The sequence below is a fragment of the Vulpes lagopus genome, chromosome 2 (assembly GCF_018345385.1).
Source record: "Vulpes lagopus strain Blue_001 chromosome 2, ASM1834538v1, whole genome shotgun sequence".
NCBI classification, from domain to species: domain Eukaryota; kingdom Metazoa; phylum Chordata; class Mammalia; order Carnivora; family Canidae; genus Vulpes; species Vulpes lagopus.
In genome coordinates, this window is record NC_054825.1 from 26,745,637 (window position 1) to 26,771,505 (window position 25,869).

A 25,869-nucleotide genomic window follows, 5' to 3' on the forward strand; every position below is an offset into this window, starting at 1 on the left:
GTCTTGCAGGCTGGCTATCATAGTGGCACACTGAATAAGTTGCATCACCACATTCAGACTCAAGTCTCTCTGACCACAGTAGTTAAGTACTCTTAACTACTACTGTGATAAGTGACAAAAGAAGGATTTGAACAGTGTGACTAATACTGACTGGGGCATCAGAGGAGATAACAGAGAAGGTTGCATTTGACCTGAGTCATGAAGAAACCGTGGGAGTTTTCTGTATAGAAGAGTGGAGGAGGGACATGCCAAGCAGGGGACCAGCATGTTCAAAGGCTTGGAGGCTTAAAAGTGTGGCATGTTTGGAAAGTAGAAAGTAATTTGGTATGATTAGAGTGTACGGTGCATGGAAGAAGTATAGGAGAGTAGATTAAGTGGCGGATGCTAAACAGTTGAAGGTGGGATGACATGATAAGATGGTGTGAAGTTCAGCATGTTGAGTTACAGGTATGTGGCTGTCTACTCAGACCCTCACATGACAGCCAATGAACCTGATTGACATAAATATTACTCCTCCCCCCCCCCCCCCCCCCAGTTACTACCGTTTTTGGTATTGCCTTGCTTTCTCAGTTGCTTTTCCCACCTACTCTTCAATTGAATGTCCTGAAGTTAGGGAAGATGGAAAAGATAATGAAGCATCAAGCTGACAGAGGCTGGACAGAGGTCCCAACCTCAGGCTGAATACACTTTCAAATTCCTTACTACCAGTGGGAATATATCCAGATCTCCCTACCCCCTCCTCCAACCCTCTTCCCAGATTTTGGCTTTTGTAGCATCAAGTCCTTTTTAGGTGAATTGCTCTACTCCCAGCTGGGCATCAGGCCAGGTTGTTTCTCTCATTTCTCATTATGTACTGCTTTACAGCAGCATACCGCAGAATGAGAAATTGAAAGCAAAATGAATTTCTGCCATTTCAGATAAGTTTATAATCCTTCTGGTGAAATATGAAGAAATAGGGAGTGTGGAAAGACTTAATACTCAAAACCAGAATCTGGGTCAGCAATGAAACAATTTCACATCAGTGTATAAATGTTGTAGGTAAAGTAATAATGAGGAAAAGTGCTTATACCAAAGAGAGAGAGAGAAAGACAGAGAGAGAAGGAGAGAGAAATCTTGCCTGGAGCTATAAGAGGTGAGGAAACTTAACCAGTTAATTTCACTCCTCATTGTGTTCCTTGATTCTCGCTGCCACCCCCACTGCTGCCACAGGAGTTAGGAGTGAGGAGAATTTCAGAGGCTATTTCCCTGATGAGAGTAAACTCTCTTTCTCAGTAAGAGATTCCCAAACCTGGAAGTAGGCACCGGAAGAAAGTAGAGACTTGAGTGGACCCCTCAAGAAGACTTCAGATTATGGGACGCCTGGGTGGCTCAGTGGTTGGGCATCTGCCTTTGTCTCAGGGCATGATCCTGGAGTCCTGGGATTGAGTCCCACATTGGGCTCCCTGCATGAAGCCTGCTTCTCCCTCTGCCTATGTTTTTGCCTCTCTCTCTCTCTGTGAAATAAAAATAAATAAATAAATAAATAAATAAATAAATAAATAAATAAATTCTTTAAAAGAAAAAAAAAAGACTTCAGGTTAAAGCAGAACAATCTCATATTGAAATAGGAAACCACTATGTGCATAAAAAAAACCAAAGAAGCAATACATTTGGAGTAATTCAGCCAGTATGGTTTTTTTAAAATATATTTTATTTATTTATTTTTAAAGATTTTATTTATTTATTCATGAGAGACAGAGAGAGAGAGAGAGAGAGAGAGAGAGAGAGAGAGAGGCAGAGACAGGCAGAGACAGGGGCAGAGGGAGAAACAGACTCCATGCTGGGAGCCTGATGTGGGACTCGATCCGGGGTCTCCAGGATCATGCCCTGGGCTAACGGTGGCGCTAAACCGCTGAGCCACCTGGGCTGCCCGTCAGCGTGTATTTTTAAGATTGTAGCAATTGGTTTTTTTTTTTAAAGATTTATTTATTTATTATTTATGATAGAGAGAGAGAGGCAGAGACACAGGAGGAGGGAGAAGCAGGCTCCTTGCCGGGAGCCCGATGTGGGACTCGATCCCAGGACTCCAGGATCGCACCTTGGGCCAAAGGCAGGTGCCAAACCGCTGAGCCACCCAGGGATCCCCCGATTGTAGCAATTGTTAAAGTTTTTATTCTAGCTCAGTAAATAGTATAAGTTATTGAGACCACCAGGCTGGGTAGCTGCAGAGGCAAAAACAGAGCTTTAGAACAGTGTCAGAGTGAGTATTGATAGCCTTTGAACCAGAGGGTGGTGGCAGCAGGGGAAGAAGCACGGGTAGTGTTTCCTTGCTGCTCCACAGGGGCTAAGGGCTGGGCTGGCATTTTCAATCGAGCTGCAACAACCCTGTCGGTACCAGGTACCTAATGACTATCAATTTAATGGAGAAGTTGATAGAGGAATTTACATATTCCTAAATTAAATCATGGCTTGAACTAGGACATCTTGTAGCTAGTGACAACTGCATCAAAGAAAAGATCACACCACAATATCTAAAAATCAACAGTTGAGGGGCACCTGCGTGGCTCAGTGGTTGAGCATCTGCTTTTGGCTTAGGTCATGGTCCCAGGGTCCTGGGATTGAGTCCCACATCGGGCTCCCCGAGGGGAGCCTGTTTCTCCCTCTACCTGTGTCTCTGCCTCTCTCTTTGTGTCTCTCATGAATAAATAAAATCTTTAAAAAATTTTTTTAAATAAAAATCAACAATTGATTTGAAAACTATTAGGGTGATTTATACTATAGTTTATGTCATTTGGTAAGCAGTTTTGATACAGTTTAGTTTATTAAGAGAATAAAAGAGTTATTTAAATTTTTGATGTATGTATTGATTTCTGTATGTTTTGTAAAATATTTTTAATATCACTCCTGAGGATACTGAAGTCTTTTAAGAGAGACATATCATAGGGGCACCTGGCTGGCTCAGTTGGTAGATCTCAGGGTCATGAGTTCAAGTCCCACATTGGGTGTGGAACCTCCTTAAATAGATAAAAAAGAGAGAGAAAGAGAGATCTGTTATATAGTACTTTTATAATTCTGATCTCAAGGACTCCTACAAGACCACTTAGAGCTATAAGGAATGGGAAGAACAGAGATCTAAATCATGGGGCAAGTTGATTAGGCTGGTAAGGTAGCAGTGCAAGCCCATTACTGGGAATATTTTGAAAACTTCCAGGATGTCAATTTACAAATTTAGTTGATTTCATATGTGTCATTATGTTGTTAGGCACTTTAATTCTCTTAGGTAGTGTTTTTGGCTCCCATTCCACATTGGGAGGATTGTAGTGTTTTTTCATTTTGGTTTGATTTTTTTGCCCTCCTCTTTTCCTCCTCTGCTAGGAAGTCTAAGAAGAAATTAGCTACCTCTACTTTCACTTGATTCCATGACCTGTCAGATTGATTCCGTGACGTGTCTGCTGTAGGATCTTAGGTTACTCTTGGTCTCAGAATAAAACCATAGAAACTACGAGAGTCCAAAAGTACTCTTTAGTTGAAGCTGCCTTTCAGCTGAATTGCGTTTGGGGAATAGTAGGTGGAGAGGAGCCACTTTGTGCCCTGCACTTTTTGCCTTGCTTTATTTTGTATCTTCTATTTCAGTTTTCTCTGCCCTTTCTTTCTTCTTTCCTTCCTTCCTTCCTTCCTTCTTCTTTTCTTCTCTTCTCTTCTCTTCTCTTCTCTTCTCTTCTCTTCTCTTCTCTTCTCTTCTCTTCTCTTCTCTTTTCTTTTCTTTCATGATAGTCACACAGAGAAAGAGAGAGAGGCAGAGACATAGGCAGAGGGAGAAGCAGGCTCCATGCACTGGGAGCCCGACGTGGGATTCGATCCCGGGTCTCCAGGATCGCACCCTGGGCCAAAGGCAGGCGCTAAACTGCTGCGCCACCCAGGGATCCCATCTGCCCATTCTTTCATGTCAAAACAGTTTCAAGGGATCCCTGGGTGGCGCAGCAGTTTGGCGCCTGCCTTTAGCCCAGGGCGCGATCCTGGAGACCCGGGATCGAATCCCACGTCGGGCTCCCGGTGTATGGAGCCTGCTTCTCCCTCTGCCTGTGTCTCTGCCTCTCTCTCTCTCTCTGTGACTATCATAAATAAATAAATAAATAAAAAAAAAAAAAAAAAAAATTAAAAAAAAAAAAAAAAAAAAAAACAAAACAGTTTCAAGAGGAAAGCCTCTTTCATTTGCCTGAAACTAGCAGGTTATCTGGGTCTAGTTTCCAGGAACTTGACAGTTTAGTTCTAATTAAGTGCTAGATGTTTATTTAATTTTTTTGAAAAATTTAAAAATTTTTTATTTGTTCAAGCAATCTCCACACCCAACATGGCGCTTGAACTCACAGCCCCAAGATCAAGAATTGTACACTCTTCCAACTGAGCCAGCTAGGTACCCCAAGTGCTAGATCGTTAGTTGGTAAACAGTATTTGTTGAATGAATGAATGAATGAATGAATGAAGATTTAAGTCTGACAGTTTCTTCTGAATCTTTTGGGTTGTGTGATGAGCCTGAATTTTCAGAGGGGTACAGTCTAAGCCTTGGACCTCTGTTGCTGCCTTCCCACTCCCAATCTACTTTCTGTTTATATATTTGCCTATTCTGGACATTTGATATAAATGAAATCATGTCATGTGACCTTTTGTGACATAATGTTTTCAAGGTTTGTCTGTGTTGTGGCATGTTGTGGCATGTATTAGTACTTTATTCCTTTCTGTGGCTGAGTACTATTCCATTGTATTGTTTATCCATTCATCAGTTACATAATGCAAATTCCATTGCATTATTTACTAGGTTTTCAGTTGATAGACATTTGAGTTGTTTTTATCTTCAGCTGTTATGAATAATGCTGCTATCAATATCCATGTACAAGTTTTGGTATGGATATATGTTTCATTTTTTGTGTGTATATACCTAGTAGTGGAATTGGGGGGTTATGTGGTAACTCTATGTCTAACATTATGAAGAACTACTAAACTGTTTTCCAAATGGTTGTACATTTTACATTTCCATCAGCAATGTATATGGGCTCCAGTTTTTCTACATATTCATCACAGCCAAGGATTTTATTTCTACTTGGACTTTTCTTCCACTTTGGCAAAAGTAGAAGGGGCATGAACTTGATTTAAGAAATGACATTATAGGGCAGCCCCGGTGGCGCAGTGGTTTAGCACTGCCTGCAGCCCAGGGTTTGATCCTGGGGACCCTGGATCGAGTCCCACATCAGGCTCCCTACGTGGAGCTTGCTTCTCCCTCTGCCTGTGCCTCTGCCTCTCTCTCTCTCTCTCTCTCTCTCTCTGTTTCTGTGAATAAATAAATTTTTAAAAAATCATTAAAAGAAAAAAAAAAAGAAATGACATTATAGGGGCACCTGGGTAGCCAGTTGATTAAGCATCTACCTTCAGCTCAGGTCTTGGGATCAAGCCCTACATCAGGTTTGCTGCTCAGTGAAGAGCCTGCTTCTCCCTCTCCCTTGGCTACTCCCCCTGCTTGTGCGTGTGCTCTCTCTGTGTCAAATAAATTTAAAAAATGAAAGAAAGAAAGAAAGAAAGAGAAATTGTAAAACCTTGAGTAGATTTTTGGTTTACAGATTAATACCAGTTCTCTCCATATTATTCTCTCATGATCTGCCCATGTGTTTCTGGACTCCTTTTGCCAGGGGTTTGTAAATAGTAGTGCAATGGGATAAGCAGTTTGGTGAGTTTTGGTAAATGTATACATCCTTGTAACAACTCTCCGAGTCAAGGTGTAAAATATTTCTCTTCTCTAAAAAGCTCCTTTGTGGCTCTTTTAGGGGATGTTAAAATTTTTTTAGAGATTTATTTAGGGGATCCCTGGGTGGTTCGGTGGTTTAGTGCCTTGGCCCAGGGCACGATCCTGGAGTCCCGGGATCGAGTCCCACGTTGGGCTCCCGGCATGGAGCCTGCTTCTCCCTCTGCCTGTGTCTCTGCCTCTCTTGCTCTCTCTCTCTGTGTCTATCATAAATATATATAAATATAAATATAAATATATATATAAATATATAAATATATAAATATAAATATATATATATATATATATATATATATACACACATATAGGAAGGAGAGAAGAGAAGTATATCAGAGGAGAGAGCACAAGTGGGAGGGGCAGGGAAAGGGAGAGAGAATCTCTAGCTGACTCAACGCTGGGCGATGGCCTGTTGCGGGGCTCCATCTCACAACCCTGAGATCACAACCTGAGCTGAAACCGAGAGTCAAACGCTGACCTGACTTTGCCACCCAGGTGCCCTGAGGATGTTAACATTTAAAAAATTTTTTATTTTGTTTTATTTTTTTAAAAGATTTTATTAATTTATTCATGAGAGACACAAAAGCAGAGACAGAAGCAGGCTCCCTGGGGGACTCAATCCCAGGACCCCAGGATCATGACTTAAGCCAAAGGTTGACACTCAACCACTGAGCCCCCCAGGTGCCCCTAAATTGGTTAATTTGTTACTAATTACTTTGGCTGGTTGTTAAATTTTTTTTTAATGGAAAGTGAAAAACAGCATGCAAAATTGTATACATTTAAATGTATGATAATAGTCACAACTATATTCAAGCATTAAAAATTTTTAAAGGATTTTATTTATTTATTCATGAGAGATACAGAGAGAGGCAGAGAAACAGGCAGAAGAAGAAGCAGGCTCCCCGCGGGGAGCCCAATAGAGAGCTTGATCCCAGGACCCCGGGACTATGACCCGAGCCAAAGGCATATGCTCAATCACTGAGCCACCCAGGTGCCCTAAAAAAAGTTTTAATAGTGCTTCCCTTTTGGGTGGTAAGATAACAGGTGAATTCTATTCCTCTGCCTATGTCTCTGCCTCTCTCTGTGTCTCTCATGGATAAATAAATAGAATATTGAAAAAAATTAATCCATTTGTTGTAGGCTAGCAGTGTTTTAAATGATCAAGCTTCTACTGGTCTTTCAACTCCTTCAGTCTTCTGATGGCAGACTTCACTGTGATGGCACCTCCAAGTGCCACTGGCTATAGTATTCATATAGGAGCCACAATGCCAGATGCCCACAGCTCGTCTTTTCCTCTTGGTTTTGCCACAGAGGAAGCAAGTGTACTTGGCTTGCTGGCTTATTTCAATTTTCTTCACCATTTTCCTGAGGGAGGCACCATAACGGGTCCCATATTTACCCACGATTCTGACCTTTTTGGTGTGTTTAACCATGTCGTCGCGAATTAGGTCCAAGCCCAGAGAGCTTCGCTTTCCATTGTAACATAAATATTTTTTTGTGTTGTGAAAAATTCTTCATGAATATAATTTTTAAGAGCTTCATGGGGCCCCGCCTGGATGGCTTATTCGGTTAAGCCTCCAACTCTTGGTTTTGGCTCCGGTCATGATCTCAGTGTCTTGGTGGGCTCCCTGCTCAGTGAGAGTATGCTTCCCCTCTCATGCACTCCCTAAAATAAATGTCTCTCTAAAATAAATAAATCTTCAAAAAAAAAAATGCTTCATGGGGTTACATTATATATCTATGTTTTAGTCTGGTTGGGTTGTGATAACAAAAAAACACAGATTGAGTGGCTTAATGTTAGAAATTTGTTTTCTCATTGTTTTGGAGGCTGGATGTCCAAAATCAAGGCGCCAGCATCTTTGGTTTCCTCAGAGGCCTCTCTCCATGGTTTATAGATGGCAGTGTTCTTGTGATGTCCTCACAGGGCCTTTTCTCTCTGTGAGAGCGCAAGCATTCTGGTGTCTCTTCCTTTTCTTATGAGGATGCCAGTGCTATCAGATTAGGACTCAACCTTTTTAAAAAAATATTTTATTTATTTATTTATTCATGAGAGACAGAGAGAGGCAGAGACATAGGCAGAGGGAGAAGCAGGCTTCCTGCGGGGAGCCCGATGTGGACTTGATCCTGGATCCCAGGATCACGACCTGAACCAAAGGCTGATGCTCAACCACTGAGCCACCCAGGCGTTCCTCCTCTGTGGCTTTTTATGCTTTCAAAACCCTCCCCCCAGTCAGAGATGAAAAACATTTTTTGTTAGATTTATAATGTTTAAAAAAAAAGATTTATAATGTTTAAAAATATATTTCACCTCAACCTCAACTATTAACTGTTTATTTAGAAATAGTCTCCCAAAGATATATGCTATTGTGATGTTAGTAATGTTGAATATTCCCATGATTTAGAATTGTACCATCCAGTAGAAGTTTTTGTGATGACAGAAAAGTTCTATATGTTTGTGCTGTCCAGTATGGTACCCACTAACCACATGTGATTATTAAGCATTTGATATGTGGCTAGTGCAACTGAAAAATGAATTTTTAATTTAACTTTTAATGTAAATAAAATTTAAGTTAATTATGAATTAAACTAAAATTTAAACATTTAAATTAAAAACAAATTTAAATAGATCTGAAGAGGGGCACCTCTTCAGGATCAGTTGGTTATGCGTCTGACTCTTGGTTTTAGCTCAGGTCATGATCTCAGGATTGTGAGATCAAGCCCTGCTTGGGACTCCTCACTCAGAAGAATCTGCTTGTCCCTCTCCCTCTGTTCCTCCTCCTGCCCTCCCTTGCTCTCAAATAAATAAAATCTTTTTATAAAAAAGATCTAAAGACTTAAGGTCTTATTATTATTATTTTTTTTCTTATTATTATTTTTAAATTTATTTATTTATTCATTCAGAGAGAGCAAAGAGAGAGGCAGAGACACAGGTAGAGGGAGAAGCAGGCTCCATGCAGGAAGCCCGACGCGGGACTGGATCCCGGGTCCCCAGGATCACACCCTGGGCTGCAGGTGGCACTAAACTGCTGCGCCACCTGGCCTGCCCAAGACTTAAGGTCTTAAATTTTGTATTTTTATATCCTGTGTTTGCAGCATTGAATGGAGTAGTCTAATGCTGGTTCACTGATGTATGCTTTCCTCTGAGGAAAGATACTCAAGGGAATTTTATCTGTAATACCTAATCAACTGCTGACCTATATGCGATTATAGCCCTTTTTTCCTAGTGATAAAGGGAATTAGCACAAGCATTGTGTATGTGTGTATGTGAGTTGTCTGTGTGTAGGGGCAACTTATGCATCAGAAAGTTGAAGTTTCTTTCATTTGCACGTGTACAAATTAATCTCCAGCATCTTTAGTGGCCTTAGCAAAGCTATCTGGCTGAAGAAAAATGTATCTGTAGTGAGTTGCATCACACTTTAGGCTTACGCCAGTTTTTTTCTGTTACAGACGCTGCATTCAGGTAGTACATAAACTACTTTGCTACCAGAAGAAATGTAGAGTACGTCTGCATTATACCTGGAGGGAACTCTGGTCAGGTAACAATCTTTTGAATTTGTCTTCTTTTCCTCTTTTATGAGCCCCTAGGCCTAGGCACAGCTGAAAATTAAAAAAAAAAAAATGTTTAGAATGCTCTGTTTTCTTTCTTTTCTTTTCTTTTCTTTTTTTTCTCTTCTTTTAAAAAGATTTTATTTATTTATTTATTCATGAAAGACACAGAGAGAGAGAGAGGCAGAGACACAGGCAGAGGGAGAAGCAGGCTCCATGCAGGGAGCCCGACGTGGGACTCGATCCCGGGACTCCAGGATCACGCCCCGGGCCAAAGGCAGGCGCTAAACCACTGAGCCACCCAGGGATTCCCTCTTTCTTTTCTTTTCTTTTTAAAAGATTTTTATTTATTTGAGAGAGAGAGCATAAGCAGGGGGGAACAGCAGACAAAGAGAGAAGCAGGCTCCAACTGAGCAGGGAGCCCAATGGAGGGCTCAGTCCTAAGACCCTGGGATCATGACCTGAGCCAAAGGCAGATGCTTAACCCACTGAGCCACCCAGGCACCCCAGATGCTTCTATTTTCATTTATACTTTTTGTCACTTCAGCCTTGTTCTTTTCTAGATCTGGGCACGTCATGTATCTATTCCATACCTCCTCTAAAATTTCTTCTCCCTGTATTTTTTTGTCAGCTGGTATAAACAATTGAATATATCTTGAGTTCTAATGATTCGTGGTTTGAGTGAGAGTGAGGTAGGAGGAGTCAGTACAAACTTGGATTCCCCCTTGATTCCATGTGGTAGCAGCATATGGACTATAGGGAGGCTTCTGTGTGTTTCCTCAAGATGAGTAATCTTAGGAGGAATGTCAGAGGGAGAGGGGATGGAGAAGGGGTGGAGAGACAGGGGAATCCTGTTCTTTGTGTTACATCTGGCATTATTACTGTTTACAGATAGTGTCAATTGTGCCACACCCCCTGTGCCAGAGACAAAAACAGCAAATTACAGTGTTTACTTTTGTCTTTGTATCCATTTGGATGCCCAGTAAAGTCATAGCTACCCCTGCGGGGGTGGGGGGGTGGGGGGGGTGGCTCTTCTCTAAGGGTACAATTAATGCTGGCTTGCCACCCCTTTCTTTTGTGTAACTAAATTGGAGGTTTCAGGCAAGCCGGGGAGACATGCTCCCTGAGGCATTTGCTTGCTGATAGGTCCTGTGGCTTTTTGGATCTGATGGTACAATAAGTCTTCTTCAGATGATTACAGTGATGAATGGTTGCCCCACCCATGGAAGAGCTACTAAGTATTCTCAGCTCAGGAGGGTGTGTTAGTGTCAGAGGCTTTATAAGAAACAGGCCAGTAACCCCACCCTCTTCCATGGAATTCATCTCCCTTGTTGTGACATATGGCTTCCTCCCAACCCAATTTGGTTTCCTAAATTTAGTCCTCTAAAATGGGAAGTAGAGATCTTTAATTAATGGATTAGCAAGTTCTTTGCAGTTACTGCCTATGGTGGTGAAGGGTGAACAGGAGAATAACACTAAGTGGCAATAGTGGCAGTTTGGTATTTTAGGAGAAAAGAGTATGATTGTGTGAGAGTTTGAGATTGAGGGAATGTCAGAAGATCTAAAGAGATCAAAAGAGATTGAAATGACTAAAGTTAGTAGAATTTCCTAGGTAGGAACAATTCTTGTTAATATATAGGACTATTGTGGTTGCCTATGAATATATGATTATTGGGTTCTAAAAAATTAGGATTAAAGAGAAAACATAAAAATGATAACAAATCTATGGATATTGGTATAGTTGTAGGACTTACAACAAGTACAAATGGTTTATGTCTAAACTGGAATGAAGTTACCCATTGTAGTACTAATGAGTTTGTGGTCATAGTTGTTTCTGCCTGCTTTTGATTCTCTTCTGGTTTGATTTTCTCTGGTATTCTATTTTCTTTCGTTTCTATTCCAGCCATCCTGTCTCTGGTACCTGGGATCTCTCTGGCTTTTCTCCTATCCTGAACATCTGTGGTCCTCTTCCTCATTGTCCTGTTGCGTTGCCTTTTACCATTTACCCTGATCTGTCTCCCTGGGGCCCAGGGCTTTCCATTACTTTTGTTCCTTCTTCCACTTTGTTTTTTTTTTTTTTTTTTTTTTTAATAAAATCTTTTTCTTAAATTTTTATTTATTTATGATAGTCACAGAGAGAGAGAGAGAGAGAGAGAGAGAGAGGCAGAGACACAGGCAGAGGGAGAAGCAGGCTCCATGCACCGGGAGCCTGATGTGGGATTCGATCCCAGGTCTCCAGGATCGCGCCCTGGGCCAAAGGCAGGTGCCAAACCGCTGCACCACCCAGGGATCCCCCTTCTTCCACTTTGTATCCTGTCCTTTGTGCTCTTGTTGTCATATATTCTACTGGTACATATGTTATAAACCCCAAAATACATTGCTATCATTTTTATTTAAAGAGTCACTTATCTTTGAAAGAGATTAAAAATGTCTTTTGTATTTATCTTTTCTTGATCTTAGCATTTCCCCATTCTGGCTAGGAAATTGTGAGGCAGAAGACCATTTTTATCCTATATTGGTCAGTTGACTTCATGTCTTTAAGTACTTTCTGTCATGTGCAGCTCTGTAATTATGCGCTGTCTCAGGACTAATTGACTGGCATTCTAAGGCCCTTGATAGGTTGAGAGGAGATGTATACGAGGGTCATTAGTGATACTGGGATGATTTCTTGTTCCTGAGGCATAGGCACTTGTACTCGAGTTCTCTGCCGAGTGAGGTTAGGTTCTTTTCCTGTATAGACTGGGTGAGCCTCCTGGAACGCTGGCTCATGTATTTATATATGGGGTATACAGTGAGATACAGAGCAGCAGGTGTTAAGGAAAGTTGCAAAATACTATACTACATCTGATGCATCAGAACCCATAATAATGTATAATATTGCAATCAGTGAATATAAATATGGCTATGGTGGATTCACCCACTCCTTGGCTGTCAGTACCCTTCATATGTTGGTATGCCCATGTTTTTACTCATTCTTTGCTTTCTAGACTTAAGGATTTGCTGGAGGTGTGTGAACCTCACCATGATAAATATGCTTATGTGTATAGATGCCCATACATGTGCTGAAAACTTTAATTGAATTTTATTTATAAATAAAACTGTTAAGGCATGTGTTGTTAGATTGGATACACAGAAGTGGTTGGGTGTCTAGGAAGCAGTTGGCTAGAGCCCACATGCCTTTTGTTGTTTGGAATGTGGGTGTGTAGGATCACTGCACTTCAAATAGTGATTTTTATTCCTGTGTTGTTTAGGTACAATCACTCTTTGTTATTGGTGAGGTAACCAGAAGTCCTCTAAATTCCCATATGGAATTCCTAGGCTTGGTCTTGTGGATGAGGTTGAGGCAGATGTATTCGTTGGGGGTTTAATCCTGCCTGCTCTGTTGGTTTTTCAGATACAAGCCCTGACCTTCTCCCTGCTGCCATGGTCTATTAATATGATGCCTGTCACCATAGTATCTGAGTATGTGGGGAAATATATTTAGGCTAACTTAACTGGAATAGGGAAAGGAAGAAGGCCTGCCTCTCTCATTGCCAGCTTTTTTAGCAATCACTATTTTTCACCAAGTTATGGAAAGTTCAAGAGCTCTTCTCTAACCTCTGGGCTACCCAGATCTCCTATTTTGGATAAAAGATAGGTCTTAAAACTATCCTCTATAGAAATAGGAAACTGGGTTTTAGGAGAAGATCCTAGGAAATAGGTCTTTACCTTTGAGAATATAATGAAAGATATGATCTTTGTGTCCAGAAAAATGTCCATTTGCATATATATTTTGCATATAATTTCAGAGAGTTCATGGACCCTCTGAAGCTGCTATCCATGATCCTGTGTTATGAATTCCTATCCTAATTTTAGGTTCCATTGCCTCCCAATTATTTCTGTTTTCACAGAATGTCTTACTATCTGGTTTAATATTTTTCTTTCTGTCTTTTTTTTTTTTTTTTAAGATTTTATTTATTTATTCATGAGAGACAGAGAGAGGCAGAGACACAGGCAGAGGGAGAAGCAGGCTCCATGCAGGAAGCCTGATGCAGGACTCGATCCTGGGCCTCCAGGATCACACCCTGGGCCAAAGGCAGGTGCTAAACTGCTGAGCCAACCAGGGACCCCCAATATTTTTTCCTTATTTACTGATCATACTGTATTTTTCCTGGGAACTTAGCTTCACAATCTCCTCTCTGAACTTCTTGGGGATATGGAGCATGTTGGTCACTATATTTTATTTTCTGTATCTTTCCTTTTACTTGGCACTTTGGGTTTCTGTTTTAGCATATTGCATTGTTTTGCTATATTTGCTTAAGTATGAGTAATGATTTATTTAAATATTTTTCTTTCCTCTTAAAAAAGCTCTTGTAGGGTAGGGTGTGTGTTTTTATCATTGCTTTATTCACACTACTTAGCTTATAATGGCACAGAAAACATTTGAAATGAGTAAATGGATATGTGGACATGTAGAATTTCCATCACTGATGAATCAGCATTCTCTTAAAGGAGCAGGGTGTTGTGTTTGGGCCTCAAAACGATAACAACAACAACAACAACAATAATAGAATCCAGTAGGATGTTTGTTGTCATGTTTCTGTTGGGCTGACTTTTATCAACTTTTTATTTGAATTGTTGATATGAAACAAAGTGGTGGATGATTTTTCTTTCCTTTGTCTGTTTCTTCCTTACTTAAAGATACATGGATTGCTTTTAACTAAGTAAATATGGAAACTTTGATGGTTTCTAAGCCATTAACCAAAGAATGAGCTGAATGTTTAGAGAGAAGCATATAGTTGTAAGAGAGGAAAAGACCTGAACAGAGCTTCGTGGAGTCAGCTTATTTTACTTCCACTGCAGGCAGAAGGGACACTGGGGAGGCAGCCTGCATTTAAATAGTGTAGCTTTCCACAGTCTGAAAATATGGGTCGATTTAAAGGCAGATTTATACTGACATTTTATATTCAACATTTATCTATGGTTCACAGTCCTTCTTACCCTTTCACTTTGCCACATCCCTGGGTGATAAGTCATTTTTTTATCACCATTTGTTGGGAAAGGGAGCGGAGGTATATAGAAGGGTTAGTGCCTTGCTAAGGACCATGGAACCAGATACTAAACAGAGTCACGATTAGAACTTAGAGTTCTTGACTCGTATGCTCAGATGCAGATCACTAGGCAACATTTGCCTCCCTACAGGAAGAAAGCCCCCCAAAGCCCCCAAAACAATCTGTTCAGCTTCACTGTGCTAAATAGCATCTAAAGCATTCACAGCTTTTGAAAAAGAGAGAAATTGTACATGGCCTGACCTTTTAGATACCTACTGGGAAAAATGGAAAACCCAGAGAGTGTCATAGCTTTGTGGCTCCAGCTGGCTTTCTCATCACTAGCAGAAGCCTGTGACTTCATGGTTAGATCTACCTTGAGACTGGGAGTTGAGAGGCTTTTGTTGGAAGCTTGTTACATTATTATAGGTGTTGTCATGTAGGACTGAAAATTTTTAAGAGAAACACTGATCTGAGCCATAGATTGATCTGTGAGTTCTTGTATAAGTATAGCTTTGACAGCGTGGTGGCCCATCCTGATTTGGGGAAACTATCCTTTGAGCTTTTAATTGTCAGGTTTTTTTTTGTTTGTTTAGTTTCTTTTTTAAACTTTCAATTTTGATATAATTATAGGCTCACAGGAAGTTGCAAAAATAGTATAGCAAGTTCTTGCACCCTTCACCCAGCTTCCTCCAATGGTAACATCTTATATAACTCTACAATATTGCTTCTTTTAGTTTGGAAGAAGGTATAGGGAGGAGAGGAGGACACAGCAGTAAACAGCTAGAATAGATGGGAAGGGGAATTTTGGCAGCTGCTGTTGCTATTTTGTTTTTAAAATTGCTTTTTAAATTGTTCTTCCTCTTTCCCCCAAATTTTCTCTGATGTAGGGGAATATGTTACAAGATGTATTCTAGGCTGGATGTGCTTAATTAAGACTGTGCTAGCTTCCATGTGCAAAAAAGATGGAGGCTTCTTTCTTCTGTGCATAGTTCCTCTCAGAATGTTTTAATATAGGGTCATTAGAAGGCATTTTTCTGTTTCCACAATTTTTTTACGAAAGATTCTGTACAGCGGTATAGAAAGCCCTAGGACTGAAAAAGAATGCCAGGAAACTTTTTTTTCCCTTTAAATCACCACATTTGGCTAACTCTAAAATTTATACTATTTTGACTCTTTCTTTCATCCCCTCAGAAACTTGGCAGAATCAAAAGATAAGAATTTCTAACATGTTTAGCCTGTTAGAGGGAGAAAAAGATTCCTACCAAAAAGGCCCTGAAAAGAGTGAGAAATCTCTGTTCTTTTCTCTGCACATGAAGTCACTTCCTATCCAGAGAAATGTCAGCTCTCATAGGTCCATTAGTATCTTGTCAACTAGAAGAGACAAAGGAAGGAGTAGCTGTGCTTTTGTTGCTCTGCCTGTACTAGCTCCAAAGGAACATATTTGGTTTCATGAGGTGTCCTTGTTCCCTGGATCTCCAGTGAGCAGGACAGGTCTGTTACTGTTTTTCACCTCATTTTGGCAGGAAGTAAAGTTCTTGATTTTGTATCATATACCTCCACTGAGACATGGTCTCACTGACAGATTTCTTAAAGGGTGACAATTTTGGTTATTTCTCAGCTGGGTAGAGTTGGAAAAAATAAGCAAGTAGTTCAGGACCTTGAAGGCACTGGCTTCTGAGCATGGTTATAATGAGACAGCTGCACAGGAATAAGGTGTATGGGATCCTTCATTCCCCAGAGTCCGAGTTCCATCTGGGTACTTTCACATAAAGGATTGTTTTCATGATAAGAAGGTGGGTGGTAACTGTGACAATTGCAGTGTCCCCAAGTAAATGGGGAGTTGGAGATAGTTGAGAACCTTTTTTTTCCCTTTTAAGCAGATGTACTGCAACAGCAAGGAAAATGTAACACAGAACCTAACTTCCATTTAAAAAAAGGATCTGTTCTTTTTTCCAGTTCATCTAGAGGAGTGTGAAGCCTTTAGGCATATACTGACTTTTTTTGTTGTGGTAAAATACACATAATATTTACCACCTTAACTGTTTTTCAGTGTACAGTTCAGTGGTATTAGATATTTATCACATTGTTGTACAGCCATCACCATCATGTCTCCCCATAACTTTTTATCTTGTAAAACAAAAACTCTATACTGATTAAACAAGAACTCTTCATCCCTCCCTTTGCCAGCCTCTGGCAACCAGCGTTCCACTTCTCAGTCTTTATGATTTTGACTACACTAAGCACCCCAAGTGAGTGAAATCCTATAGTATTTGTCTTTTTATGACTGTCTTATTTCACTTATTATACCATTCTCAGACTCCAGAAATCAGATTCTCTTGTCTTCAGAGTTTGCTTTTTTGTTGTTGTTGTTGTTGTAGTCTGCCTCTGCCCTTGTTCAGCCTGAGTATAAACTTAATGTCTTCTTTGCTCTGTTTTGAGCCTTTTTTGGGCATGTGCAGTCACTTTTTCATTTTCCCTTTATGCATTTTTTTAAAGATTTTATTTATTTATTCATGAGAGACACAGAGAAAGAGGCAGAGACATAGGCAGAGGCAGAAGCAGGCTCCCTGGGGAGCCTGACGTGGGCTTGATCCCAGGACCCGGGAATCAGGACCCGAGCTAAAGGCAGACACTCAACCACTGAGCCACCCACGTGCCCCTGTTTTTTTTGTTTTGTTTTAAAGGAGGTTCCACGCCCAATGTGGAGCCCAACACAAGGGCTTGAACTCATGACCCTGAGATCAAGACCTGAGCTGAGATCAAGAGTCAGATTGCTTAACTGACTGAGCGACCCAGGTGCCCCTATACAATTGTTCTTGAATGTTCTAGTCTGATTCTTTGGAGATCATTTATTTGTGTTCTGCTAGAGGCTTTCTGTCTCCTTCCTGTTTTTAATATTATTTAAATGTCATTCACTTGGTTTTCTAATTAAACCTCCCTTCTGCTTCTCTGAGGCAGGCGTCTGAGCTACCATTTAATTGTGTCTTCCCGTAGTTGGCTTGTCCTTCTCTGCACCTGGTTCACCTCAGTGTGGGGGACAGGTTCTAGTCCTGGAGAAGTTCCCAGTTCCCAGTTCCCAGAATTATTCATTCTACGCTTCCACGTGGCAGCACAATTTGCTGCTGCTCTCTCCTTGAATTCAAACCAGTTTAGGAAAAAAATCTGCCAAAGTCCTCATTATGTAGGGTATACACTGATGTTAGGAACAGCTCTGCAAACAAGGTTCCTTGTGGGGTGAATGAGGCCTGTGTGAGGTGGCAGTATTTTCAGGTGGATGGCACCAAACTCTTACATTTGAGGCATAGATCAGTTACTTCGCTCAGGGAATTCACTTGGGAACAGGGAACCATCAAGGTGCCTGTTCCTGGTTAAGTTTCCCAGAACCCGAACGCCATCTTATATTCCACATGTATCTGCATACAGAAGTCAGGACTTCTGTGCACTGTTGCCATATTTGATGTGCAAGACTCCCCAAGGGAAGGAACTTGAGCCAGAGCTAAGTGTGAGACTGACTGGTGCCTCTAGTAGAGTCAAAAGAGGCAGCAGTTGCAGCCCATTTGTAGTTCCTGAAAAAGAGCCCAGAAACAAAAATTTCAAAGTGCCTGGTAGAAAAGACTTTCCCATGAAGAAACAAGTGTGTATGGAGCATCCATTTGCCTACAACTTAACCGTATTGCATGTGTGATATAATCCCTCAAATATCTCACTGACTTAACTTCTCTTTTTTTCACTTGGTGTAGGTTAAGAGTATTTGGAGCCAGGTATCTGGAGCCTCATTTAATAGAGTTAGCAAAGATTAGAAGTCTAATCCAGGATCCCCTAGGATTTCCTAGATTATTGTTAGTACTTAAATGCATTGGTAACTTTGATTGTGAACTTTGATTATTATTCTTTGTTTTCTTGAGGGCTACTTAGGATTCATTTTGAGTTTGCATTCCTGCTCAAGAGTCCGTGGCTCTCTGTCGATTGAGTATTTTGGTTCCTTTTCTTTAACCCATCAAAGAGGAAACATCTTTGCATGTTTGGCCATGTATACTGTGATGTAAATTTTAGCTAGTCACTTATGCTGAGGTTATAGAAAGTTGGGATGGGTGTTTGGGGCTCATACTAGTGTTGGTAGAAAAACGTTGATCTCTTGTTTGTTTGTTTTTTTTTTTTCTTGTTTGTTTTTAATTGGTAAAACATACATAACGTAAAATATAACTTTTAAATGTACAGTTCAATGGCATTAAGTATATTCACATCATTGTTGTAAACATCTCCACCTTCCATCTCCAGAATTTTTTTTATCTTCCCAAACTGAAACTCTACAGACCCAATAAACAATAACTCTGCATTTCTCCTTCCCACCCCTCCTGGCCACCATCATTCTCCTTTCCGTCTTTGTGAACGGACTACTCTGGGTACCTCATATAAGTTGAATCATTCGGTATTTGTCTTTCTGTGACTGACTTTTTTTTAGTTAGCGTAGTGTCTTCTTCATGGTTCACCCATGTTGTAGCATATGTCAGAATTAATTTCCTTTTTTAGGCCAAATATCATTCCATTGTTTGTATATACTGTATTTTGTATATCCATTTATTGGTTGATGGATATTGGGTTGCTTCTACCTTTTGGTTATTGTGAATAAGGCTGCTATGAGCATGGGTATGCAAATACTTGTTCCAGTCCTTACTTTTCACCTCTGTTTTTGAGAGTGTGCTGGTTAAAGTGTCCTGGGTCGGTGGAGTGGAATCCTTAGATTCTTATGAGAGAGATGCACTTGAACTTCCAGGATTTTTTCCATTGGCCACTTTGATATATGAGGGCCTGGTCATTGGAATTCTGACTAAAGTTACGGTTTGAGTAGCAAATATAGGTGTTAGCCCTAGATAACTAGCTCCCCAACCCTCAACAAATGTTCTTTTAATTTAAATTTAGGAGGAACCAGCACAGTTACATAGACCTTGGCAGGAGCAGTTTAGCTCCAACTAGATATGTAGCTTTGGGTAACTTATTTAACCTTTCTGAATTTCAGTTTGTTCATTTGTAAATTGGGACCAATAATACCTTCTTCGTTGGATGGTTAAGGGGATTTGGTGAGAATAATGTACTTTAAGTACTTTACATAAGGCTTAGCATCTAGCAGGCATTTAATATATGTTACCTCCTTTGCCACTTATGGCCATTGTGTTTCTTCCTTGGAAAAGAGATGAGTGTAGCTTGGGGCAAGTGACTTCCCTAGTTAGGTCTCTCTTTAAGGTGTCACATAGAGGGCAGTAGGAAAGAGGAAGATTTGAGATACTTTGTGTAAGCTTCTGACACAGTTACTAACTTGTAGTTGTTGTCACTCAGCAAGAAGATATGATACATCCCTTAATATGATCTGGCTGGCATTGGCAAACGTTTTGGGGCAGCCCATTCCTGGGGCAGCCCATTCCATCCATCGGATGGAACCGATGAGAATTGTCTCTTAAGGCCTGGAAGGTCTCAACTACATCCAAAAGGATACTCTCTGCAATACGCTGTGCCATTCTGTTTTGTGGGGATGAGCAGCCATTGCTCACCAAATGGGCAAAAGTGTATATACAGCGTTGAATTACTATAACATAGGCCCTTCTTTGGAACTATCTCAGACTAAGTGTCTCAAGTCTTTGGTAAGGAAGAGCTTTTGTTAGCCTCTTCTCTCCTTTTAAAAACTACTTAAAAATTGGAGGGGTGCCTGGGTGGCTTAAGTGTCTGACTCTTGGTTTCGGCTCAGGTCATAATCTCAGGGTAGTGAGATTGAGTCATATGGTATGCTTCAAGCTCAGTGGGGAGTCTGCTTGTCCCTCTCCCTCTGCTCCTTCCCCCATTCTCTCTCTAAAGTAAATAAGAAATCTTAAAAAAAAAAATTGGAAACATGGTAAACCAAAAGGTTACTTTTTTCTAAAAAAGGACATCCTGCCCCTCTTACCTCCACAATGACTACAACAGGTACTTGGTACGAAACTCTTACAGACATATGATTTTTTTTTAATATATTTTTTTAAATTTTTATTTATTTATGATAGTCACAGAGAGATAGAGGCAGAGACACAGGCAGAGGGAGAAGCAGGCTCCATGCACCGGGAGCCCGACGTGGGATTCAATCCCGGGTCTCCAGGATCGCGCCCTGGGCCAAAGGCAGGTGTCAAACCGCTGCGCCACCCAGGGATCCCCCAGACATATGATTAATTAACAATGCTATGTTTATACAACCAACCTCTTATCTTTTATAGTTATCTTAACTCTCCTCTCTATGTTCTGCTACTTCTGTGACTATCTGTGGAACAGTTTGGCTGGTCATGTGCCCAGATGACACCAAGTGCATAAAGGGCAGTTTTCTGAAAATGTGTGTGTATGTGTGTGTGTGTGTGTGTGTGTAGAGTGGTAAACTAGGAGCCAGCCAGCATGAGCTCTGTACTGCTTATGTGTTGGCAGTAAGATCCTGAGTGCCAGTTCTCTACTGTCCTTGACATACCCCTGTCTGATAGGAAGCTATTATCTTCTTTGGCTTGTAGTGAAATCCTGTGCATAGCTCTGTACCATGACAGCTATGAATATGACTGGCTGCTAATTATTTATACTAGTGTTTTTTGTCTTATTTTGTTTCAGTTCTGATTTTACATAAAGAAAGGGGATCTTGGCTCCTTTTATTTTTTTAAAAATATTTATTTATTTTAGAGAGAGATTGTATATAAGCAGCAAGGGCAGAGGAAGAAGGAGAGGGAATCTCTAGCAGACTCCCTGCTGAGCAGGGAGCCTGATATGGGCTCTAGCCCATGACCCTGAAATCATGACCTAAGCTGAAACGCAGAGTCAGATACTTAACTGACTAAGCCATCCAGGCGTCCCTTGGCTCCCTTTAAAGTCTAGATCCGGGGATCCCTGGGTGGCTCAGTGGTTTAGCGCCTGCCTTTGGCCCAGGGCGCGATCCTGGAGTCCCGGGATCGAGTCCCACGTCCGGCTCCTGGCATGGAGCCTGCTTCTCCCTCCTCCTGTGTCTCTGCCTCTCTCCCTCTCTCTATGTCTATCATAAATAATAAATAAATAAATATTAAAAAATAAAGTCTAGATCCAATCACGTTCCATGTTCAGTACTTAAAGAGGACAAAGTTGAGTGAGAGGCATAGGAAGTTTTAGTTGACAGTTATATGCTGTTTCTCCACTTCTCTCTCTCCCTTCCCTTGCCTCCCTCCCTTCCCCTTTCTCCTTCCTTCCTTCCGTCCTTCCTTGGATACTACAAAGGAGGCAGAAACAGAGAAGAAAGCAGAGAGGTGTGTGATGGGAGCTGTAGACAAGAGTGATGAGAGCAGATACACCCTTGCTGAGGCGGTTGATGCTGAGAGAAGCTACTTGGGAGTCTTTTAGTGTTGTGAATGGGCAGTAGGAAGGAAATAATAAGGCATTAAACTCCTGTACTCTAATAAGTAGCCCAGGACCAAGAGAAAAAGTGGACCAAATATGTGAAAATAACCTGGAATAGCCAGTAGGTGGAGAAAGTTATAAACCAGAGTTGAGAGAAGTGTTGGGAACAGTGCAGTCAGCAAATCTAAGCCCACCACTTATAGGGAAGCTTCCTTTCCTTTAACATTTAACTCTATCTGACACTCTTATTTAATCTTTTTTTTTTTTTAAGATTTTATTTATTTATTCATGAGAGAGGGAGAGACATAGGCAGAGGGAGAAGCAGGCTCCATGCAAGGAGCCTGATGTGGGACTTGATCCCGGGACTCTAGAATCATGCCCTGAGCCAAAGGCAGACACCCTGAGCCATCCAGGTGTCCCCACTCTTATTTAATCTTAGTGGAATGGCAGAAAGAACACAAAACAGGAGATCGGGTTCTAGTCCCAGCATAGTCATTAACTACTTGGGGTGGTGGGAGGAGGGAATGTTTTCTAATCCAAAAATGAGGGAATTGGATTACATGATCTCTAAAGTCCTTTCTAGCTCCAAAAATCAGCTCTATTGAAGCCTCACAGACTTAGAACTCCCAATACATCGGGTTAGAGGATAGTGGACCACATGTGTGTAGTGATGTAGAGGATGCTAACCAGTTGGTAGCATGAGTGCAAAGTCGGGGTGTTGATGCAGGACTTTTAAAAAGCATTATTCCATGGGATGTTATGGCATTCCCTCTTGAGGAGGAATTGTGGTCCCTGATGTCAGAGGCCTGTGAGAACCAATTTTAGGGTTGCTTTGTTAATTTTCTCTGCCTATTAAATTTCCTCTAGAGAATGACTACCTCCAGATGAGAAAACCCTGGCCTTTTTTGAAGGTGGGGGTGCAGAGTAGGGGTCTCTCTGAATGATCAGGGGTAGAATGCAGGTTCTCCCTGACACTGGCTCTCAGAGTATTGCAGTGCTGATTTCTCCTTCTCAGTACTATTTGGCTCCACGGATGTCTGTGGTAGTTGGGACACAGGTCACCTCTTGGCCTGTGCCGGAATTGCTCTCTTCCTCCCCTTGTATTTATCACTTTGTCATCCCTGACTCTGAATCCCAGAGATCAAGCCTAGTTGTAGTCCAGCAGAGGAGCAATAAATCATCGCTCCTACTTCCTTTTCTCCAGGTTTTCTGCTCCTTAATTACCACATAACCACTGCTGAGACTGCATCTTTGTGTTGAGTGTGCTAGGGACAAAAGCCCTCATTGATTGGATGTGTGCAAAAGCTGCTTTGTCTCTCTCCAGCCATTATGTATTGCTGTTTTGCCCAGTGCCACATGCTCTATCCGTCCTTTTCTCTTGTTGTCTCTGAGTTTATAGAGTCTGATTGTCAGGTGATTTATCCATTAACAGGGCTTGTCTAAACTCTGGGGGTAGGAGGTAGAGTGGGCAGCCCTTAAATAACTCAGCAAGATGATCTTCATTAAAAAGAGAGGTTTGGGGTGGGTTAGTCATTTTTATGTTGATTTTAGCTAGTCCCCTTCATTCTCTGAGCTCCTGGTAGGAGTTAAACAGGTCGTGTGATCCAGAATGGGCTCCTATGGAGCTTTTTTGGGGTCTAGTCCAACAGATTGCTTGTTAACAGATAACATCAAAAGGGCCAACTGCCTATCATTTGCCTTTCCATCATGAAACCTTAGAGAACTTGAGTCAGTGTGAGGGTGAAGAGTTCATAAATGAGGATGCCTATGACCTTCATCTCTAGCAAGGCTTTTTTGCTATTTGAGGGGAAGATTCAAGCTTTAGAAACAGAACATAGACAGGGTCTTGTACTTTTCCTTGCCTGCTGTTTCTTTACTGTATCTGTGATTTCAGAAGTTGAGAGTAAGGAGTGTTGTGTGGCAGGCAGCAAGTATCTGGAGAGTCTTACTCCTACTCATCATTCCCTGCTGTTTCAAATCAAAGCTCACGTCTCTTCTGGAAGGGTAGTAAACTTCACACAAAGCTCAGACAGCATGGGAGAATGGAATTCTTTGTTGGCAAAGAAGCAGATACAGTCTTAGAAAAGGAGAGATCAAGCCTTTTTTGTGTCTGTGGGAGTAGAGAGGGTTGAGGGGGAAAAGACAGAAGGACCACCAATTGCTTGCAGCTGCTGAATGCCCTTCTTCATAGTTTTCCATCAAGTAGAGGAGGTAGGTACAGTGGCACCAATCACGATGGGCACAGAAATAGGATTTACTTCCTGGTTGTGGGTGAAAGAGAGCAAGGGGACTGATTTCTTTTATGCTTAATGTTTATTTGCAAAAATGTCTTTATAGCTCCACTGTTAAGCTAGGGACTTGGCACTCAGTCTTTTAACTGAGGTTGCTTGGGTTTTAATCCTCATTAAGCATACCAGGGAGAAAGGGTACCTTTTTGGTAAGTGTTGTCATGATTGAGAAAGGAAAGAGCAAGCTGTCCTTTTTTTTTTTTTTTTTTTTCTATTTTTAAGATTTCATTTTTTTATTCATGAGAGACACAGAAAGACAGAGGGAAAAGCAGGCTCCCTGGAGAGCTCGCCTAGCAGGGGACTCGACCCTGGGATCATGACCTGAGCTGAAGGCAGACGCTCAACCATTGAGCCACCCAGATGCCCCTGCACTTTTGTTTTAACAGTTAAGTTTTTTTTGTTGTTGTTGTTGTTTTGTTTTTTTGTTTTTTCTTTTCTTTTCATGAGCTCTCCTCCCATCCAGAGTTGAAGTCCAAATTACTTGGGACATCTGGTGACTAGTTAGAATTGAGAGTTATCCCTCTTTAGCCATGATGTTTGAAACAAATGCATAGCTAAAACATAGTGAAATGACATGCCAGCAGCCTGGGATGAGAGGTGGACCCTCATTTTGACCTATAAGTTGAGAAAATTAAGTGGGAAAATCACTATATGAAAGTAAATTTGGAATACTAAGATGTTCTTTTTTGTTTTGTTTTAAGATTTTTATTTATTTATTTTGAGAGAGAGAGAGAGAGCATGAACAAGGGGAAGGGGCAGATAGAGAGGGAGAAGCAGCCTCCCCAATGAACAAGGAGGCCAGTGCAAGACTTGATCGCAGGACCCTGGGATCATGACCTGAGCCAAAGGCAGATGCTTAACTGACTGAGCCAGGTGCCCCTATAGTCAGATTTCTGAGTATAACTGATAAGAGGTCAGACTGTGGGTCTCCCTTGCAGCAGCTAGAGTCATGGCAGGACAGGCATTAGAAAGTTTCTTCCTCTCTTTGAGTTTTAGTTGAAAGGAGAGTTGCCCAATATGTAACCAGAGGAGGCATTATGCTCCCAGAAAAATCTCAAGGAAAACTATTTCAAGTAACAGTAGTAGCTGTTAGATAGGGCTCCAAAGGAAAGGGTGGAGAGATTCAACTAATTGATGTGAAAGTTGGAGATCAAGTTCTTCTCTCGGAATATGGAAGCACCAAAGTAGTTCTAGATGACAAGGATTATTTCTTATTTAGAGATGGTGACATTCTTGGAAAGGATGTAAACTGAAAAAAAAACATTGAAATGGCATTAAGTGAAGCTGCTCATTCCAGTGAAGTTGTGAAATCGTTCATCATGTAATTTTTGTGTATCTCTTTTATGATAAACTAATAATGTCCAAGAAAAAAAAGCATCACAAAGAAGTAGATTTTTAAAAACCTTCTACGGGGGATCCCAGGGTGGCACAGCGGTTTGGCGTCTGCCTTTGGCCCAGGGCATGATCCTGGAGACCCAGGATCAAATCCCACGTTAGGCTCCCGATGCATGGAGCCTGCTTCTCCCTCTGCCTATGTCTCTGCCTCTCTCTCTCTCTCTCTCTCTCTCTCTCTCTGTGTGACTATAATAAATAAATTTAAAAAAATAAAAAATAAAAAAAAATAAAAACCTTCTACGGGCAGATAAGTAGATATGTGCTTCAGAAGGTCATTACTTGCCTCAGATATATCTACCTTACCTGCTTTTTTTTTATTTTTATTTTTTTTAAATTTTTATTTATTTATGATAGTCACAGAGAGAGAGAGAGAGAGAGAGAGGCAGAGACATAGGCAGAGGGAGAAGCAGGCTCCATGCACCGGAAGCCCGACGTGGGATTCGATCCCGGGTCTCCAGGATCGCGCCCTGGG

General features: G+C 41.2%; 1 protein-coding gene and 2 pseudogenes across 2 annotated transcripts in view; 2 read left to right on the forward strand and 1 right to left on the reverse strand.

The window, feature by feature from the left end:
• The window catches only part of ARMH3 (armadillo like helical domain containing 3), a 185,800-nt gene that overhangs the window by 55,020 nt on the left and 104,911 nt on the right, over positions 1–25,869 (forward strand). For both annotated transcript variants that reach the window (XM_041742921.1, XM_041742922.1), the window contains one exon: positions 9,218–9,306. In XM_041742921.1, coding sequence (XP_041598855.1) covers positions 9,218–9,306 — 89 coding nt within the window. The remainder of the gene's footprint in view (positions 1–9,217; positions 9,307–25,869) is intronic.
• LOC121484128 lies at positions 6,939–7,643 on the reverse strand (annotated as a pseudogene).
• LOC121484506 lies at positions 23,950–25,343 on the forward strand (annotated as a pseudogene).